The sequence below is a fragment of the Octopus sinensis genome, linkage group LG4 (genome assembly GCF_006345805.1).
Source record: "Octopus sinensis linkage group LG4, ASM634580v1, whole genome shotgun sequence".
Lineage (NCBI taxonomy): Eukaryota > Metazoa > Mollusca > Cephalopoda > Octopoda > Octopodidae > Octopus > Octopus sinensis.
The window spans coordinates 80,926,935-80,948,329 of NC_043000.1; the positions used below are offsets into that span (position 1 = coordinate 80,926,935).

A 21,395-nucleotide genomic window follows, 5' to 3' on the forward strand; every position below is an offset into this window, starting at 1 on the left:
ATTGAAATTGGGGCAGCCTTTCTGTCGCACCCTGTATATATATATATATCTATATAGTTGATGAAATAAACATCATGCTTTGCCCCATGCAGAAAATGCAGAAACTACTCAGAGGTTTTGCAAACTCCTCTAAATTTATCACAATGTTGGATGCTTCAGAAAGATTTTCCCAAAATCGACTGTTGTCATCAACTGACCAAGATTCCAAGCACGTCCAAAGAAAAATTAGACAGTACAATGCTGCACTATAAATGACATCATTTGGAGCGACCAGAGATTTATAACTGAACCAGGATTCATGCAAGCTTTCAAGATCCAAGGTCAGATTTATCATTGGATTGGCTCTCTACTACCTCTCTCAAATGAATCACCAAAATTCTTTCAAATATATTTTATGGGTGACTCTCAACTAGAAGAGCATGAGAGGTGCAAGAGCAATTCCGGCATCAGGATGAACATTGTAGTGTCTCTGCAAAAGATGCTGCATAACAACAACAACCTGATCAGAAGCTTCAAGACTGCACTTGAAACAATTCCACCTGACTCCATGGATTACAAAGTAGTTATCAGATCAGGTCAGATGTGAAACCATCTGGTCAACATGGAGGGAGGTTTAATGCGCCAACAGCAAATGAAATAGCTGTGCTTCTGGTTGGGCAAGAACACAACAAGCTTGACATTGTCCTCCGTCTCAGAGACAGCACACTGACAGACACAGTCCAACTACAAATGGAAGCTCCCAAAAATACCACACTTACAGTATTCTTCAAGCTCTGTCAAGATGAATTTGCTACAAGACTTCTATACAATGAAGTTCCACAATTCTATACTTAGTACCAAAACAAATAGAAAAGACGTGCACTTGGGGCACCCACACATCATCTGGGAATCAAGAAATCAGACACACTTGGTAGAGTCTATGTTGTCCATCCCAACTACTCAGAGTGCTACTATCTAAGGCTTCCATTGCACCATGTCAAGGGACCCACATCATTTACAGCCTTATGTATGGTTGATAACACAGTATGTCAAACATATCACCAGGCTTGCTATCTCAGAGGTCTTCTGGAAGATGATGCACACTGGGATGCCACTCTGACAAAGGCACAAATATGCAAGTCTCTTTGCAGCTGAGAAACCTCTTCTCCATCATAGCAACACGATGGATGAGAATGTCTTCATTCCAAGGATCCCTCTCATCTCAAATGATCTCCCCTTTCAGTTCAAGGGACTGCAGTTTCCTGTCAAACTTAGCTTTGCAATGTCTATCAACAAAGCACAAGGTCAATCTCTAAAAGTGGTGGGACTTAACCTCCTTCAACCTTGCTTCTCACATGGTCAGCTGTATGTTAGATGTTCTAGAGTTGGAGATGAAAAGAGCCTCTTCATTCTCAGTGATAAACATGGCCAGACAGAAAACACAGTATATGAAGAAGCACTTACATGAATAGTAGGTCCATGTCATATACAGAAGTGTAAAACCATTGAGTGTTAAGTATTACTATTATACTTTCACTTTTCAACTGACATGCGTGAATGTATATCTGTGTGTATAAAAGTGAAATAATAACATGATATATTCACCGTGTTTGTGTGTGTGTACTCTATGCACGGACTTTCATTGTTTATAATATGTACCTGTTTTCTGGTTACAAAATAAGTTAGACAAACGTGTATTTACTTAACATACATATATGAGATGAAAACTTTCTTTTCACATTTCACTTAACATCAATGTTCCATGTTGGCATGGGTTGCAGAGTTATGTAGAAAGTCAGCATCTAAGCTACGAGCAGTTGAGACCTGCGTAATCTAGTCAGTGTTTTAAAATTTCATTATTTTCTTTAACATGGGCAACGCTGGGTATTTCTGCTAGTATATATAAATATATAATTACAGCATGGAAGGTGTTCATAAGCCATTTAAGAAACACACAAAAACCGTTACATTCACTTCAACATTTAAATTCAATTTGCCAAAATATTTTCGTTGCTTTGAGATCGCGACCTGTTCACTGTCAAACTTCGTGCTGCATCTCATGATGCTGCATGAAGTTTTGTAACGGTTTTTGTGTGTTTCTTAAATGGCTTATAAATACCTTCCACGCTGCAATTGTTTCCGTTCCAGCACACGATCTCAGATCAAGTCACTCGCTATGCAAGTACATCTCCGTAAATATAAATATATATATATATATATATATATATCTATCTATCTATCTATATATATATATATGGTATATATTTGACATGTAGAATGTGTAAATAATTTATCATGTTACAGAAAAATAATGATAAAGCTGCATATGTAAAACAAGATGTGCACTTTAATGGTGTTGGTGTTTGTGGTAGTGGTGTAATAAGTGCTGTATATAAATAAGAAGCCAAGTAAAAGTGCATACATCAGTGCATGGAAGTTTCTGTTATGGCTGTCACATATAAAAAAAAAAGAATTATAATTATATCCTATAACTTTATTTCTGTCAATTTTAGATTCTATTTCAGTGTTAGACGCTATTTTTAATTGATGCCTTTCTTGTTTATAAAGCAGCATTTGATGCCTCCTCAGTGTAACTAGTTCTGCTAGAAATAACAACTGAATCTCTTTCAAGCTGCACACACACACACACACACACACACACACACTGTCTGAGCGTTCTGTTTTTAAAATAGAATTTTTTCAAATCCTGAAAAATATTCGAGATAAGGCATGGAATGGGCATGGCCAGAATGTCTTTGATTCTTAGTTTGCCATAATCAGGTTCAACTTGGAGTTAGCATTCAGACTACTCTGTTAAATGCAATGTTTATTTGTCCACATTGTTTTAAATTAATCATGTGTTATCTCATAGCTTCAAGATTTTAAAGATGTGATTCTTTATTTTTATAATAGCATATTGTGGTAGGTGTGAAAGGCTAGATCTGGCTGATCTGGGCATAAAACAGATTTGGGTCAGACATGTCCTGTTTAAATACTAAAGGGTTCAACAATAACAAGAACTACATTTGTTATTTTACTCATAACTTGATGATAGTTTCCTGGCCTGGGGCTAAACAACAACATACTCAAGAAGGAAATAAAGAAGAAACGTGTATGTGGTTGTTTACTTGTTAGAAATAGCAGCCAAATCTTCCTGCTTATATTCTTGAAAAGAGAAAGAATATATATTGGATGACATTTTTTTCTGCATCCTCCAAAAAAGACAAAATGGATCTTACCTGGAACACCTTTGATCCTAGGATTGCTTGATCCAGGTTGTTTTGGGGTTAAACAACAACAGTAATAATGGTAACATTATCACCACAACTAACATCACCACCACCACCACCATCAACAACAACAAGAGCTATTACTATTACAGCCACAAAAACCACCACCACCACCACTGCTACTGCTGCCACTACTACTACTACTACTACTACTACTACTACTACTACTACTACTACTACTACTGTTTCAACAAACAACAAAACTTCCTCAAATCCTTTTTTTTTTACCATTCTTAACACAAAGGTTAATGAACCAATGAAGGGATCACTATTTCAAGAGCTGGAGATCCCTCTGCTAGAAGGAAAATTATGTCGAGATATATATTTAAGACAACTCTCTGATGAAATTTCATAAAAGCTATATATAAATGGTTTTTGTTTACATAGGCACAGGTATAGCTGTGGGGCAAGAAGCTTGCTTCCCAACCACATGATTCTGGGTTAAGTCCCATGCATGGCACCTTGGGAAAGTGCTTTCTACTAGAGCGTCAGGTCTACCAAAGCCTTATGAATAAATTTTGTAGATAGAAACTGAAAGAATCCTGTCATGCATGTGTGAGTGTGTGTGTTTGTGTATGTGTGTGTGTATATGTGTGTGTGTATCCTTGTGTCTGTGTTTGTCCTCTCACCATTGCCTTGACAACTGGTGTTGGTGTTTACGCCCCCATAGCTTAATGGTCTAGCAAAAAAGACTGATAGAATAAGTACTAGGCTTTAAAAAAAATTGGTTTTTGGGGTCAATTTGTTCTACTAAAAATCCTTCAAGGTGGTGCCCCAGTATGGATACAGTCAAATAAGTGAAACAAATAAAAGATGATAAAAAAGATAAAAGTCTGGAGAAAGGGGATGTGGCCATGATCTTTATTGAACCACTGAAACCATTGAGTTTGAAGACGTGTGCAAGGAAAAGATTCCAGAAAGCTACTATTCTGACGAGGTAAAACTGGGCATAGGTACATGCTTGGGGGTGTGGTTAAGATGCTTGCTTTGCAACCACATGGTTTTGGATTCAATTCCACTTCATGGCACCTTGGGTAAGTGTCTCCTGCTATAGCCCTGAGTCAGCCAATACCCTGTGTATAAATTTGGACAATGGAAACTATGAGAAAGCCAATCATGTGTGTGTGCATATCTTTGCATTTCTGTTAGTTCCCCATTACTGCTTGGTAACTAGTGTTGGTTTGTTTACATACTTGTAACTTAGCAGTTCAGGAACAGAAACTGGTTGATTAAGTACCAGACTTCAAAAATCTAAGTGCTGGAGTCAATCTGTTTGACTAAAACCTTTCAAAGTGGTGCCCCAGTATGGCTGCAGTCCAATGACTGAAACAAGTAAAGCATAGAATATAGTTAATAGTGCAAGGGCTGAGAGTGGTAAAAGTAAAAGGTTAAAGTTACCATCTCCAGTCATACAGACTCATAAGGGCCAGTTTCCCAGTTTCATGTGGTATATACAGGGTGTGGTGAATAAACTGTTGTTTAAATTATGCAAAAATGAAAATAGCACTGATATCTCATATTTACCAGAATAACATAAAAATATCTTGAAATACTAAATAAAATTGCAGTCTGGGGAGTTATGTGGCCAGATGTTAGGGGTGATGGGGTCGCAGAAATTGTCTGGCAGCCATGACCGGGTTCTCCTGCTTGTGTAGCATGATGCAGATTCCTGTTGCCAGACATAGGGCCTTCCAGCAACCACCCACTAGACCCAGAGCAGCACTACCTCCACCAGGCACTTGATGTATGCCTCCATGTTGAGTTTGAGGCCATGTGGGAAGATGAATGGAGGCATAATGTTGGCATCACTAGTGATTACTCTAAACACAATGATGCTGACCTGATGTTTGATTTTTATTACTCTCAGTACATGTTCTCAGATTGCATTGTCCTGAGATTGCACTGTCCTCAGATTGACACCCAAATACCCTGAAATGTTAGTATTGGAGCTTCTAGCATGAATACCAAGCAGTACAATAGGTTATTTCCAAAGTTCTGGCAGAGTGAATTGCATCATAGTACTGTTTTTCTCACAGATGGTGCCCAACTGACCCTACTATACTGTGTAGTGAACAAAATCAAAAACAAACAATGCACATGTGTGAAAATAAAATTATAAAATGGTGACAATTTACCCATTGCACCCTGTATATACCCCACCTGGATGGGACACCATTTTGTTGCAGAATTACTCATTTTTGCCAACTGAGTGGACTGGAGCAATGTGAAGTGAAGTGTTTTGCTCAAGGACACAATGTGTTGCCCAGTCCAGGAATCAAAAAAGGGCTAGAAGTGGGATTAGATGGAGCAAGAGGTTATGATAAAAACAGCAAATTCTAAGTCTGAGAACCACTGCCATAAGTCTGTTCCATCAGTATTGACTTGTGACTAAACAGCAACAGTTTTTAAGGACAATCTATTGCTCAATCTACAGCTGTTGTTTGGATGGTGATGAGGTAAAAGATTGGTCCTTCTTGTTGCCAACTCTTTTAAATCATGTAAGGACACAGCTTACCAATTCTAAAACTGAGATATATGCAATATTGATTACTATTTCTCATCATTAAAAAGCATTTTTAAAAAACTCAGGACATTAAATTAAAACAAAAAGAAACAAATAAACTTTTCTCATAGCCAATATGAACTGGTTGACAAATTCCCCCCATGGCCTCAAGGAACTGGTTAACAAACCTCTCCTATGGCCAAAATGAAATGATCCACAAACCTCTCCCATAACATGTAAGAACTGGTCTGCAAATCTCTCCCATGACCTCAAAGAATGTTCATCAAATAACTTGTAACAGTTGCAGTGGAATAGAATGTTTGTAACGAAGTCCTTGTAGTAAGACAAAATGCTTTGGTATTGTAAGGTGTTTAAAGTTTGAATATATCTTTTATCTGTTTCAGTCATTAGACAGTGGCCATGCTGGGGCATCACCTTGAAGAATTAGTCAAACTACTTATTGTTTTTTGGTAGAGCCTGGTACTTATGTTATTGGTTTCTTTTGCTGAACCACTAAGTTACAGGGACTTAAACACATCAACATCAGTTGTCAAGTGGTGGTGATGGTGGGGACAAAAACATACAGAAAGACACACATATTGGTTTAGTTTAGTTTGGGCAAAAGCCTTGTTATGTGCTCTTAAAAGTTCCTCTGTTTCTTATTGTTGGCTACCACCTTTTACTTGCATCTCCCAGAGTAATCCAATGGTATGGGGATACACATGGAACTCTTTTCAGCTTAGGACAAATATAATAATAACAATAATAACATGAAGATGTTTTCCTCCATTTCCAGTGAAGTGCTTCTTCAGGCATTGCATTAATAAATTTCTGTCAGCCAGATCAATGACCTTAAGGACAGCCACTATTTTACATCAATCAGGTGACTTCATTCCATTGGTGGGTGTGACTTACAACCAGTCACAAAGAGACAAAAAATAAAAACAAAAAAAGAAAAAAGAAAAAGAGTCAAACCTCCTTATCAACTGGTGGGTGTTGCTTATGAAAAAAAAATAAAGAAAATAAACAGGGACAGAAAGAAAATAAAAGGTCATTCCAATATTTTCAATTGAAAAATAAAAAGAACAGAAAGAATAATATTAAGTGCAACATCTCTTACTTTTCCTGGTTATAGTTTTCTAGTCCTCTTTAAAGGACATCATTGTTTAGATTAAAAAGAAGATAATGATGATCCTTTGGCTATTATAACTTCTTTGTTTTCCTCTTTGTCTCTAGACTATTGATTGTTAACTTCAAGCTAAGGAAAAGTAAATCCTTCAATGTCATCTTTTGATACTTGTTTAAATTTTATAGTTTTTATGCTCTACAGTGTCCCTATTAAAGGGGTGTACTGTTTATTTTTAGGATTTGTGTCCTCCCTATTAACTGATATTTTATGGTTTAGCTACACTTTCTAATGTACATAGAGTAATCATAAGTAATTTTGTATGAATATGAAAATTTGTAACCTAATGATGGTGTGCAGTGTAGAAACATACATTGTGATGCATTCATAAAGCTCATGAATTTCCATCCTCATGTAATTATTGTTATTATATATATATAATAGGTACTGGAGTGGCTGTGTGGTAGGTAGCTTGCTTACCAACCACATGGCTCCAGGTTCAGTCCACTGTGTGGCATCTCAGGCAAGTGTCTTCTACTATAGCCTCGGGTTGACCAAAGCCTTGTGAGTGGATTTGGTAGACGGAAACTGAAAGAAGCCCACCGTATATATATATATATATATATGTATGTATGTATATATATATGTATATATATATGTATATATATATATGTGTATATATATGTATATATATGTGTATATATATGTATATATATATATATGTGTATATATATGTATATATATATATACATATATATGTGTGTGTGTATATGTTGTGTATCTGTGTTTGTCCTCACAACATCGTTTGACAACCAATGCTGGTGTGTTTACATCCCCGTAACTTGGCGGTTCAGCAAAAGAGACTGATAGAATAAGTACTAGGCTTACAAAGAATAAGTCCTGGAGTCGATTTGATTCGACTAAAGGTGGTGCTCCGGCATGGCCACAGTCAAATGACTGAAACAAGTAAAAAAATAGAATATATATATACACAACTGGCATCTTTCAGTTTCCATCTACCTCGTCCACTCACAATGCTCTAGTTGGCCCAAGGCTGTAGTAGAAGATACTTGCCCAAGGTTTCATGCAGTGAGACCATACTTAGAACCATGTAATTGAGAAATTAAGCTCCTTAAGACACAACTACACCTGCACCTATAAAAAGTATTTTTTAAAAATTCAAAACATAAAGAAAGGAACAGAAAAACTTTTCCAATGGCCACAAAGAACTGATCCACAATCACCTCCCATAGCATCTAAGAACTAGTCTACTAATCTCTCCCATGACCTCAAAGAGCTCATCAACAGACCTCTCCTTTGGTCAATAAGAATGTTCAACAAATAACTTATAATAGTTAGTGTGAAACAGAGTGTTTGTAACCAAGTCAATGAGATAAGATGAAGTACTCAGGTACTGTAAGGTGTATAAACTTGAGTATATATGCAAAGAATCCTCGTTGCTTCATTCTTCCTGTTGTTTAGCCCTAGGCCTATCCTATTTGAACAAACCTATAATAAGCATTTCAGGCACGGTTATCATGTGTTCTTAAGGGTGATAATCCAATGTGTCCTTTCTTTATAATGGGAAGTAGCAGGAAATTTGGCTGCTACTTCTAGCTGGTCAAGCTACCACATAATCTTCAATATTAACTTGTTGCTAGTGCTTATCATCAGTTCTACTCTGAATCAACAAAGCTATGATGAAAGGTGTCTAACCACAGACTCTGCCACAAAAATATGCAGAGTTCTTTACTAATTTAAACAATATTGTTAACCTGGTGTGAGAGCTTATAAAGTATTTTGCCTGGATTCATGATCCCTCACTAATAACTCTGTGTCCTTATTTTTTTATTTTTTAATTATATATAATTCATTAACGGAGCCTGAAAGATTTTAAGATGCATGCCATATTTTATGAATATGCTTGTTCAAGTATCATAATAGCATGAAACTATTAGTAACTCTTTCAGTTGTATATTCAATTTGGTATATATGTGCATGTGTGTGTGTGTATCATCATCCTCATCCTCATCATCGTTGTAACTAGTGGGGTGTCAGTTATGTATATGTGTATGCCCCAGCATGGCCACAGCCTTAGGGCTGAAATGAATAAGAGAGAAAGAGAATATGGTTGGGAAGCTTGTATGTCTGTGTTTGTCCCCCACCCACTTCTTGACAACTGGTGTTGGTGTGTTTATGTCCTTGTGATATAGTGGCTTGGCAAAAGTAACCAATAGAATAAGTATCATTTAAAAAAATACTGAGGTTGATTCATTCGACCTAAAATTCTGCAACGCAGTACCCCAGCATGACTGTAGTCTAATTACTGAAACAAGTAAAAGAGTAAAAACATTAAAAAAAGTATATGTGGTTGTATGTATGTGTTCCTAAATGGCTGACTCTACCCAGTATAATTATTTCAGTTTCACCACTCAATCTCAGATAAAGTCAAGAGACAAACAAGAACAACTCCAAAATCTTGTCTTCAGATCTCTATTTTCTTTGCATTGGGATTGACTTTCTTTTCCTTCTTTATTATTTTTCTTTTATATCAGCAATGTCATAGAAAACAGGCTGAGCCTAACAATATTACCTTATTGATTGCTGAAACAAATTTCAACACCTCCATGTCTTTTCTACAGCTGTTACACATTTCTGCTTATGTACTTTTTTATGTCTTCTTTAAACTAAATACAGAAGATTTTGAGACAACAATGCAATGTTGTAAACTGTCAGTCTGTGTAATGTAATATTTCTACAACTAAAGGTTCTATTTCCGAGTGAGCAGAAAAGGGAAGAATCTCATTATATATATACATACATATATATATATACATATACATACAACACACACACACATAAAACTGCACAAATTGACAGCTTACAAAACTGCATATATATATATATATATATATATATATATATATATTATATATAAGGGCTTAGTAAAATAAATTACTTTGCCACATACTGAACTCATTAGAAATAGCAGCTAAAGAAATTTCTTTAGCTATTTCTAATACTTAAAGAAGATCTCTCTCAGATAGTGTTTGCTCAAACCAACTCACAAAGGTATGGGGGAAAAAACATTAAAAAATCAAGTGCAAAGGTTATTTGAGAACGTACGTTTCTAGATTAGTCAAATCGACATTTCTTTCGTCAGCTCAGAACTCCTTGATTCGGATTTGGGAACACTGAAAGTGGGAGCATACCCTTTTGGCTTCTTATCACCTCTAGAATTCCGCTCGAACTAAAAGTGCTATCAAATTCAAAATATGCAAGCGAAGAATTTCTGCTCTCCCCTTTCCACCAGCGTGGGTTAAAATTGACAAACACTATGTTTTATCGGTGAAAACCGAAGCATTAAACAGAGAGAAATGAATTATAATTTCAACAATTGAGGGTAAAATTAATTAATTATTAATCAATTTCACCAAGTATTCAGTATGTAAAGGGACCATTTTAGGCGAATTCAAAATATTACATTATATATAAGGGCATATTCAAAATATTACATTATATATAAGGGCTTAGTAAAATAAATTACTTTGCCACATACTGAACTCATTAGAAATAGCAGCTAAAGAAATTTCTTTAGCTATTTCTAATACTTAAAGAAGATCTCTCTCAGATAGTGTTTGCTCAAACCAACTCACAAAGGTATGGGGGAAAAAACATTAAAAAATCAAGTGCAAAGGTTATTTGAGAACGTACGTTTCTAGATTAGTCAAATCGACATATATATAATGTAATATTATATATAATGTAATATATATAATGTAATATTTTGAATTCGCCTAAAATGGTCCCTTAACATACTGAATACTTGGTGAAATTGATTAATAATTAATTAATTTTACCCTCAATTGTTGAAATATATATATATATATATATATATATATATAAACGATGATGATGATGATGATGATATATATGTAATATAATATGTGGCAATTATTCAGTTGCCATGATAAAACTCCGAGTTTCGGATGTTGGGGCGGAAACCTGCACTAGTATCTCTTCAGTCATTTTAATTGCCTCGATGACTGAAGAGATGCCGGTGCAGGTTTCCGCTCTGACAATCGAAACTCAGAGTTTTATCATGGCAACCGAATAATTATCACATATATTACAAATAAATTCCTCTATTTACATAATTTCGAGGTCTCTTTCATTCTTTTGTTATCTTATCATTACTATTAATATATATATATATACATATATATATATATATATATATACATATATATATATATATATAGGCACAGGAATGGCTGTGTGGTAAGTTAGCTTGCTTACTTACCACGTGGTTCCAGGTTCATTCCCATTGTGTGGTACCTTGGACAAGTGTCTTCTATGATAGCCTCGGGCCAACCAAAGCCTTGTGAGTGGATTTGGTAGACAGAAACTGAAAGAAGCCTGTCGTATATATGTATATATATATGTGTGTGTGTGTGTGTGTATATTTGTGTGTCTGTGCTTGTCCCCCCAACATCACTTGACAACCGATGCTGGTGTGTTAGCGGTTCAGCAAAAGACACCGATAGAATAAGTACTAGGCTTACAAAGAATAAATCCTGGGGTCAATTTGCTTGACTAAAGGCGGTGCTGCAGTATGACTGCAGTCAAATGACTGAAACAAGAAAAAAAGAGTAAAAGAGTAGTAAAGAGTATATATATTATTGGACCTTCACAGAAATAATGTCCATTTTCTGGCATCAGAAAGATTATTAACTTAGCTTATAGCTATATTTACTGTCTTTAAACACAGACAGAGCTATCTATAATGATCTAATTAATTTTATTTAATTAGTCCTTGTTGTTAGAGAATGCACTGTAGTTCAAATTAAACTGACCAGTTTATCTGAGTCCTACTGATAAGCTGTTATTTTCTCTGTAGACAGATGGTTGTTATTCTTTCTCTGATGAAGATTTAATAAGTCTAGAAACTAGTCATATTGATCTCTTTTTATTTTTCTGCTCATGAAAATAAAAAAACTGCTATGTAAATAATTATTTTTGCACATCAAATCCAAATATTGTTGCATTGGAAATGTTACACCCCTCCTATAAAGTGAGACGATATCAACCAGTACAGGGAGCCATGTATCAGTCATTTTAGAGTTGTTGTACAAGTTCTCAGTTGGAGTTAAGAGTCAGTTATGTGTTACAGATGAGTTTGAGTCACAGTCAAAGTAGATGGTTCAAATTCAGTGTCTTGTAGAGCTACAGTGATAGCATGATAGATGAAGTGGTGCATTGCCATTCTAGTATAGAAGTGATACACTTCCTGCCTAACCATGTGTCTCAATAGGAAGAAACTATTAGTAACTCTTATTTTATTACATCATCATCATCATCATCATCATCATCATTTAACGTCCGCTTTCCATGCTAGCATGGGTTGGACGGTTCAACTGGGGTCTGGGGAGCCCGAAAGCTGCACCAGTCCAGTCAGATCTGGCAGTGTTTCTACAGCTGGATGCCCTTCCTAACGCCAACCACTCCGAGAGTGTAGTGGGTGATTTTATGTGCCACCGACACAGGTGCCAGACGAGGCTGGCAAACGGCCATGCTCGGATGGTGTTTTTTATGTGCCACCGACACAGGTGCCAGACGAGGCTGGCAGACGGCCACGCTCGGATGGTGTTTTTATGTGCCACCGACACAGGTGCCAGATGAGGCTGGCAAACGGCCACGATCGGATGGTGCTTGTTACGTGCCCACAGCACGGAGGCCAGTCGATGCGGTACTGGCTACGGCCACGTTCGGATGGTTTTATTGTGTGCCACGTGCCACCGGCACTGGTACCACAAAGATACAAATTCCATTGATGTTCATCTATTTTGATTTGTTTTGATTTGATTTTCACTTGCCTCAACAGGTCTTCACAAGTGTCACAAGAAGGAAGGTATGCACAGGTGGACTGACTATGTCCCAGGTAGGGGCCATGGGTTATGGCCTGACTAGTCTTGCCGGGTCTTCGGATGGTGTTTTTATGTGCCACCGACACAGGTGCTAGATGAGGCTGGCGAACGGCCACGATCGGATGGTGTTTGTCATGTGCCCACCGCACTGACTACAGCACTGATGGATTTCTTGTGTGCCACAGGCACTGGAACCACAAGATACAAATTCCATTGATGTTCATCTATTTTGTCTATTTTGATTTGATTTGATTTGATTTGATTTGATTTGATTTTTGATTTTCACTTGCCTCAACCGGTCTTCACAAGTGTCACAAGAAGGAAGGTATGCACAGGTGGACTGACTAGTCTTGCCGGGTCTTCGGAAGGTGTTTTTATGTGCCACTGACACAGGTGCCAGATGAGGCTGGCGAACGGCCATGATCGGATGGTGTTTGTTACGTGCCCACAGCATGGAGGCCGGTCGATGCGGAACTGGCTACGGCCACGTTCGGATGGTTCTCTTGTGTGCCACCGGCACTGGTACCACAAAGTGTGTGCCACCGGCACTGGTACCACAAAGATACAGATTCCATTGATGTTCATCTATTTTGATTGGTTTTGATTTTGATTTTGATTTTCACTTGCCTCAACAGGTCTTCACAAGTGTCACAAGAAGGAAGGTATGCACAGGTGGACTGACTACGTCCCAGGTAGGGGCCATGGGTTATGGCCTGACTAGTCTTGCCGGGTCTTCGGATGGTGTTTTTATGTGCCACCGACACAGGTGCTAGATGAGGCTGGCGAACGGCCACGATCGGATGGTGTTTGTTATGTGCCCACAGCACAGAGGCCAGTCGATGCGGTACTGGCTACGGCCACTTTCGGATGTGCCCACATCACGGAGGCCAGTCGATGCGGTACTGGCTACGGCCACTTTCGGATGTGCCCACAGCACGGAGGCCAGTCGATGCGGTACTGGCTACGGCCACTTTCGGATGGTTTTCTCTTGTGTGCCACCGGCACTGGTACCACAAAGATACAAATTCCATTGATGTTCATCTATTTTGATTTGTTTTGATTTGATTTTGATTTGATTTTCACTTGCCTCAACAGGCCTTCACAAGTATCACAAGGAGGAAGGTATGCACAGGTGGACTGACTACGTCCCAGGTAGGGGCCATGGTTTATGGCCTGACTAGTCTTGCCGGGTCTTCGGATGGTGTTTTTATGTGCCACCGACACAGGTGCTAGATGAGGCTGGCGAACGGCCACGACCGGATGGTGTTTGTTATGTGCCCACAGCACGATGGCCAGTGATGCGGTACTGACTACGGCCACGTTCGGATGGATTCTTGTGTGCCACCGGCACTGGTACCACAAAGATACAAATTCCATTGATGTTCATCTATTTTGATTTGTTTTGATTTTCACTTGTCTCAACAGGTCTTCACAAGTGTCACAACCAGGTAGGGCCCACGGGTTATGACCTGACTAGTCTTGCCGGGTCTTCGGATGGTGTTTTTATGTGCCACTATGTTCCCACAGCACGGAGGCCAGTCGATGCGGTACTGGCTACGGCCACGTTCAGATGGTTTTCTTGTGTGCCACAGGCACTGGTACCACAAAGATACAAATTCCATTGATGTTCATCTATTTTGATTGATTTTCACTTGCCTCAGCAGGTCTTCACAAGTGTCACAAGAAGGAAGGTATGCACAGGTGGATCGACTACGTCCCAGGTCGGGGCCACGGGATATGGCCTGACTAGTCCTGCCGGGTCCTCTCATGCACAGCACACTTCCATAGGACTCGGTCTTCAGTCATTTCCTTGGTGAGACCTAAAGTTCGAAGGTCGTGCTTCACCACCTCGTCCCAGGTTTTCCTGGGTCTACCTCTTCCACAGGTTCCCTCAACTGCTAGGGTGTAGCACTTTTGCACACAACTATCTTCAGCCATTCTCGTCACATGACCATACCAGCGCAGCCGTCTCTCTTGCACACCACAACTGACACTTCTTAGGTTCAACTTTTCTCTCAAAGTACTTACACTCTGACGATTATGAACACTGACATTACACATCCATCGGAGCATACTGGCTTCATTTCTTGCAAGCTTACGCATATCCTCAGCTGTCACGGCCCATGTTTCACTACCATGTAGCATGGCTGTACGTACACACGCATCATATAGTCTGCCTTTTACTCTTAGCGAGAGGCCTTTTGTCACCAGCAGGGGTAAGAGCTCTCTAAACTTTGCCCAGGCTATTCTTACTCTAGCAGTTACACTTTCAGCACACCCACCCCCGCTACTGACTTGGTCTCCTAGGTTGTGGAAGCTATCAACTACTTCTAGTTTGTCTCCCTGGAACGTGGTAGAAGTTGGTCTCTGCACATTTCCAGTGTTTATTTCTCTTGAGCATCTGCCACAGACAAAAACTATTTTCTTAGTTAGCCTTCCTTTGACATTGCTGCACCTCTTATGTGTCCATAGCTTACACTTGGTGCACCTTGTATACATTAAATGATACACACACACTCGCACACACACACATATATATGAGAAAGAAATTTAGTCATATTATTACAACATGGTCTTAATGGACAGACACTTTGCTGAAGCATTGTGGCCAGTATGAGAAAATTATAGAATATTCTGGTTTAACACAGAGGTCACATTTGTGGGTTATTACAATCACTTCACTGAAACAATGCACATGTGTGTGTGTGTAAATGTGCATGCATCATGACAGATATAATATATTCATAAATTTGTACGTATATGTGAAGTATGTGTTGAAAATTATTTTTCTTTCATTTTTTTACTCTCTCTTGTTTACTATCATTTCTATATTTTTTTCATCTGAGTATTGATCGGAGACAGTGGGTAGTTGGGTAGTGGGTGCATGGACGTCTAGGGTTGGGGATACTGTTATATAATGATGTCATAATCAGTGAGATAGCAGACACTGTAGAACCAGGGAGTGGTAATTATATACTTTGTGGTGTTTACTTCATATACTTTTTTGGTATGAGCTCATATCGTGTTGAGGTTGTCTCAGGTGGTGGATCTTTAAACCTTCAACAAAATACCCCTTTATATTCTGAGTTCAAATCTCACCAAGGTAAACTTTATACCTTTCCTTCTTTTGAAGTTGATAAAATGAAGTACCAATCAATTCCTGACTTCATTTAAGTATTTCTATAAAACATCCTAGAAACAAATAGAACTATAACAGAAGATTGACTTTACCATTAATTTTTCTGAGGTTGATTAAATAAAGTACCACTCAAGTACAGAAGTAGATTGAATGTTCCTGTGATGCACCCTAGATAAGAATGGAATTAATAAGGTACACTATGTTTAACATTATCTGCCATCTTTTCCAGTGTTGGTAAAATAATGCACCAGTCTAATACTGAGTCTACTGAGTGAATTTGAAGCATAGCCAGATTTCAGGTCTTCTGTTTGTCTTACAAACCATTATGCCAGCAGTCAGCAGTTAGTAGAAACTCTAGAAATAGCAACCAAATTTCACTCAAATTACATGCTATTTCTTAAGTAAGGAAGGGCATTTTAAATTTTGTAATATTAACTCTATGTGTTAGTTAATATTACACTCTTTTGAGTCATTGGCCTTAGGAAGGGAATCCAGCCATAGAAACCAAGCCAAAACAGATTGGAACCTGGTGCAGCTCTCTGGCTTACCAATTCCAGTCAAACTGTCTAATTCATGTCAGCATGGAATATGGACACAAGATGATGGTGATGGTGACGGTGATAGTGAAGATGAACTATGTTAAGATGGCAAGGTGAAAGAATTGTTAGCATGCAGGCAAAATGCTTAGTAGCATTTCATCTATCTTTATTCATGTTCTGAGTTCATATGACACCAAAGTCAACATTGCCTTTCATCCTTTCAGGATCAAATAAATAAGTAACTGTTAAGCACTGGGGTTGATGTAATCAACTTAGTCCCTTCCCCCAAACCACTGTAAAACCACAGTATAACCATTGGATGAAACCAATATTAAGTATATGTTCATTTTGTTTTTAAATTAAAAGGTTGATCATGGCTGGAATACCTTTTTGCTATGGGTTTGATGGACCAGGACTAACCTAGAGTTAAATAACAACAATAAGGAAGGGCACATTAGATAATGTAGTTCTAGATATACTATGTCTGAATATCAGGTTGAATAAAAAGTAAGCAGCGTTTTGAACCATGAAGAATTTGTACTGAATTTTTGCAGACTTTTGAATTTTTTTAAAACATTTTTTTTTGCCATTGTCTGATAATGCAGACATAGACTTGCCCAAATGCATCAATAAATTAACATTGATATTTTTTTTTTGCACCGTTGTTACAATCATTTGATATGGAACTGTCAAAGCGTGATATTTGAGCAATTTTGCTATTTAACTACAAAAAAGGATATAAGGCAGCTGAAAGTGCTCGTGATATCAACGAAACATTTGGTGAGGAAATGACCAGCGAGTGGTCAGCTCAGAAATGGCTTAATTGATTTTACAGAGGTGACCTGAGCCTTGAAGATCATAAGCATAGTAGATGCCCATCTGTCATCAATGACAGTCAATTAAAGACCATCATTGAGAAAGATCCACATAAAACCACTTGAAAACTGACAAAAGAACTTCAAGATAGCCAGAAAACTGCCTGCAACCATTTGCAAATGATCAGAAAATAAAAAAAGCTTGACAAACGGGTATCACCTGATTTGAATGAAAATTGGAAAATGCGCAGATATGAGATTTGCTTGTTGCTTCTTCTCCATAACCAGACAGATCCATTTCTTGACTGTGTTGTAACTTGCAATGGAAAGTGGATTCTGTACATTAATAATAAACATTCTTCATAAAAGTTGGACCAAAATGAAGCTCTGAAAACCTTCCCTAAACTCGAGCTCTTCAAAAAGAAGGTTATGGTGATTGTTTAGTGGTGTATTGTTGGACTCATCCACTATAACTCCTTAAAACTATTACTGCAGAAACATATTGCCATGAAATTGCTAAAATGAACGAAAACCTGCTACTCTTCCATTCCAGACTGATTAAGAGAAGAGAGCCAATCATTCTTTATGACAATGCTTGACCACATTTTTCACTTATGATGATCCAGAAGTTGAGGAAACTTGGGTACGAAGTTCTTCCCTACCCATCTTATTCCCCAGACCTTTCTCCTATCAACTACCATTTTTTCAAGCACCTTGATGGTTTCCTATGAGAGAAGGAGTTCAAAAATCAAACCGATGCTGACAGTGCATTCAAAGAGTTCATCAGCTGCAGAACACCAGATTTTGATGTTACTAGGTTAAACAAACTTATAACTCATTGGCAAAAATGTGCTGATTGTAATGGTACTTACTTTGATGAATAAAATTTCAACATTGTTGAAATATATTCTGATGAATTTCATGTTCCAAAACGTTGCTTATTTTTTACTCAGCCTGATAAAACACAGAATGACCATAGCTTGACCATTTTTCACCATCAGTTTGTTGATTCAGATCTGACCCGGGGTGGGCTAAAAACAGTAGCTACAACAACAGCAAGGAAAATGTGGTCTCAGGTGCACTGTGTATGAGTGAATGAATGACTGTATAATGACAACTTTCATCATAGCTTTACTGGACCAGGTCTGACCTGGGGCTAAAGAAGTTCAAGTTAGAACACCACAAAGAAGCTTCTGCATGATTGTTTCAAATAACAGAATCACAGAAATAACAGCTAGATCTTCCTCCAAATCACACCCTTTTTTTTACATAAGAAAGGGCATATTGAATCACATAGTTGTACATTACATTAAGTCTTAAAAACATGGAGGCACATGACCTAATGGTTAGAGTAATGGAATCATGGTTGCAATGCCTCTTGTTCTTGAGCAAAACACTTCATTCCATGTTGCTCCAGTCCACTCAGCTGGTGAAAATGAAGGCCATGGTAACTCTTTGGTGGTGTATTGTTGGACTCATCCACTATAACTTCTTAAAACCATTACCTGTGACAGGCTGGCATCTCGTCATCATGGAAACCAGGTAAGACTATAAGACTCTGCAAGAATCTCTGAAAAACATTGGCCTAATCACAACTGAGACACCTTTCAGCATAGATTGTTGTTTCTTATAGCAGAAGTGGGTTGCTATGAGAATTGAAAAGGGGAGAGTCATCAAAGGTTGTTTTAAACTTTTCCAGTTGCATGGTGAAGAAAGAAGAATTATTTGGTTGTGAACTCTACTTTGTTTTCTCATTAATAAAAACAAAGTGGCCAGGGAACAGAAATTCCATTAAAATATATTTTATGTATTTATTTTTGTGTTGGGTAGCATGTACCCCTCAGTTTGATAACCATTGTGATCATTCTACTCTATCAGGGTTAGTTGGAGATTAAACAACGTTATCACCATCACCACATCCGCATTATCACCATCATCATCATTATCATCCTCATCTTCAAAAACAGACACTGGAGCAGAAAGCAAATCTTGGACCTTTTGGATCCTGTTAAACCATCCAACCCATGCCAGCATGGAACTTGGATGTTAAATGATGATAATGATGATGACGATGGATGACAACCTCCATCAACAACAACCACTACCATTAGCATTGATGTTGTCATCTCTGTCGACTTTGTTTTGACATCTGTTTTTCCTTCTTTGACATGGAGTGTGTGTGTATGTGAACATACGTACTAGTGGAAGATGTACAGTATATCACCAGACATCTCAATTCTTGACCTAATTTGTGAGACCAAACATTTTGTGATTGACTCTTCCTTTTCTCATGTCTCTATGAATCTGCTTGACTCTCTTTCTCTCATTCTATCAGTCTGTCTGTCTGTCTGTCTCTCTCTCTCTCTCTCTCTCTCACTCTCTACAAAGACATCTACTGAAATAACCTCTAACAGGAGATGTCATCCATTCACTGATATAGCCACCTCTTCTAACTGCATTACCTCCAATGTCTTTAAAACCAAAACATATTCTCAACTGAAATGCAACCCTATATTATTTGGTACTACACACGTGATACATCAAAGTTACTTATTTCTACACAATCACTGTAAGGGAAAATTTTTGCTAACACAATGAGAAACTATAATGATTTTACATAATGAGCAAGTGTTCTGTAGAATTTATGTCTACAACCAAAGATTGTTTTCATCTCATTTCTCCCCTTAACCACCCTTCTATTCGACTGTTCCTTCTGCTTCCTTCCACCCTTCCTCTTCTTTTCAGCTTTTGATAATTTCATTAGATGAGGATAAACAGCATTTATGAATCTTTTGGAGTTTTCAAGTGAACTGGGTGGAAGACCAGGCACCTTATCCAAAACAAAGTAGATCTTGCTAAAGGCATTGAAAGAACAAGTGGTGGTAGGTAGTGTTAAACTGGACAATGGTTCAAGTTTACCACACAAGAAAGATGCATTCCCGCCAACAATCTATTATATTCTAGTTATAGAATTTCCCTCTCACTGCTTTTATTAACCTGTGGTTGTGGTAGAAACACTACAAAACCATGTTTTAAAGACTAATTCTACTTAACTCCAAATGATTATATCTTCTATGTTAGCATCAATTGAATCCATGTTCTTCTGTTTTTGTTTTCTAGGCCTGGAGACAGGACTGGAGAGGATTTAGATTTAATTTACTGTCGTCTCAAAGAAATTCAAGCATTTGATAAATTTCACCCAATGCTCTTACATCAGATCTGCATTGTTGGTTACTATGAGGACCTGGAGAAAGGTGTTACCTGTAAGTAATCATACACTTTTTAATAATTTTTGTTTTATATTTTACTTGGATTCTTATTTCATATGTGAACACCTAGCTTTATAGAGGCTCTGTTGTTGTTGGTCACAATACTTTTTCAGATTCTCATGTTTCACTGTCACCAACCAATTCCATTACTATGAGTTTGAATTGGGAGCCTGAATCATAGTGAATCTTTCATTAACTGATTACACAACCAGAGACGCTACTCCTATGGATGCATTGCAGTTACTCTCTCAATAGAGCTTGGTGATCCTTACTGTTGATCTTCTAGGATTCCTCCACTCAGAATCAATGTAAGAAGCACCATTGGCCCAGTTGAGCTTTTCCACTACCTCTTCACACTCCACCATGCTGCAGTCCCACAACTTCACTGTAACCCTGGCAGGTTGGCTGAACAGGTGCTATGCCTTGCCAAAGAGCAACCCATAACAGTGCTGGGTACAGTTGTCACTTCATGGGGTATTTTCAAAATATCCACATACCTACATATAAGCTCTGAAGGAACGAAAATTGATTGCAGTATGGTAAATTTTATGTGTTTTATTTTTCAAATTATTGAGGACTAGAAGACAAACCCAGCCTTGCTCAGGATTAAAATAGTTTATTATTGTTTTACTTATTTCGGTATTATAACCCAGTTTCATTCGGGTCTATGTGGGCTACATTTTAAACGATTAAGAATGTTGCTCTGGAGGCCACGCATTTCAAATGAGCAAACTCAAAATTGCTATACAAACTCGCCAGCACTTTTAACACAGGTGTGCAAATTTTCAGCTCAATCTGACCACATATG

General features: G+C 37.9%; 1 protein-coding gene across 1 annotated transcript in view; it reads left to right on the forward strand.

Annotated features, from left to right (window-relative positions):
• Positions 1–21,395, forward strand: part of LOC115210368 (rap guanine nucleotide exchange factor 4) — an 853,913-nt gene that overhangs the window by 145,796 nt on the left and 686,722 nt on the right. The window contains exon 2 of the mRNA XM_036502201.1: positions 20,439–20,581. Coding sequence (XP_036358094.1) covers positions 20,439–20,581 — 143 coding nt within the window. The remainder of the gene's footprint in view (positions 1–20,438; positions 20,582–21,395) is intronic.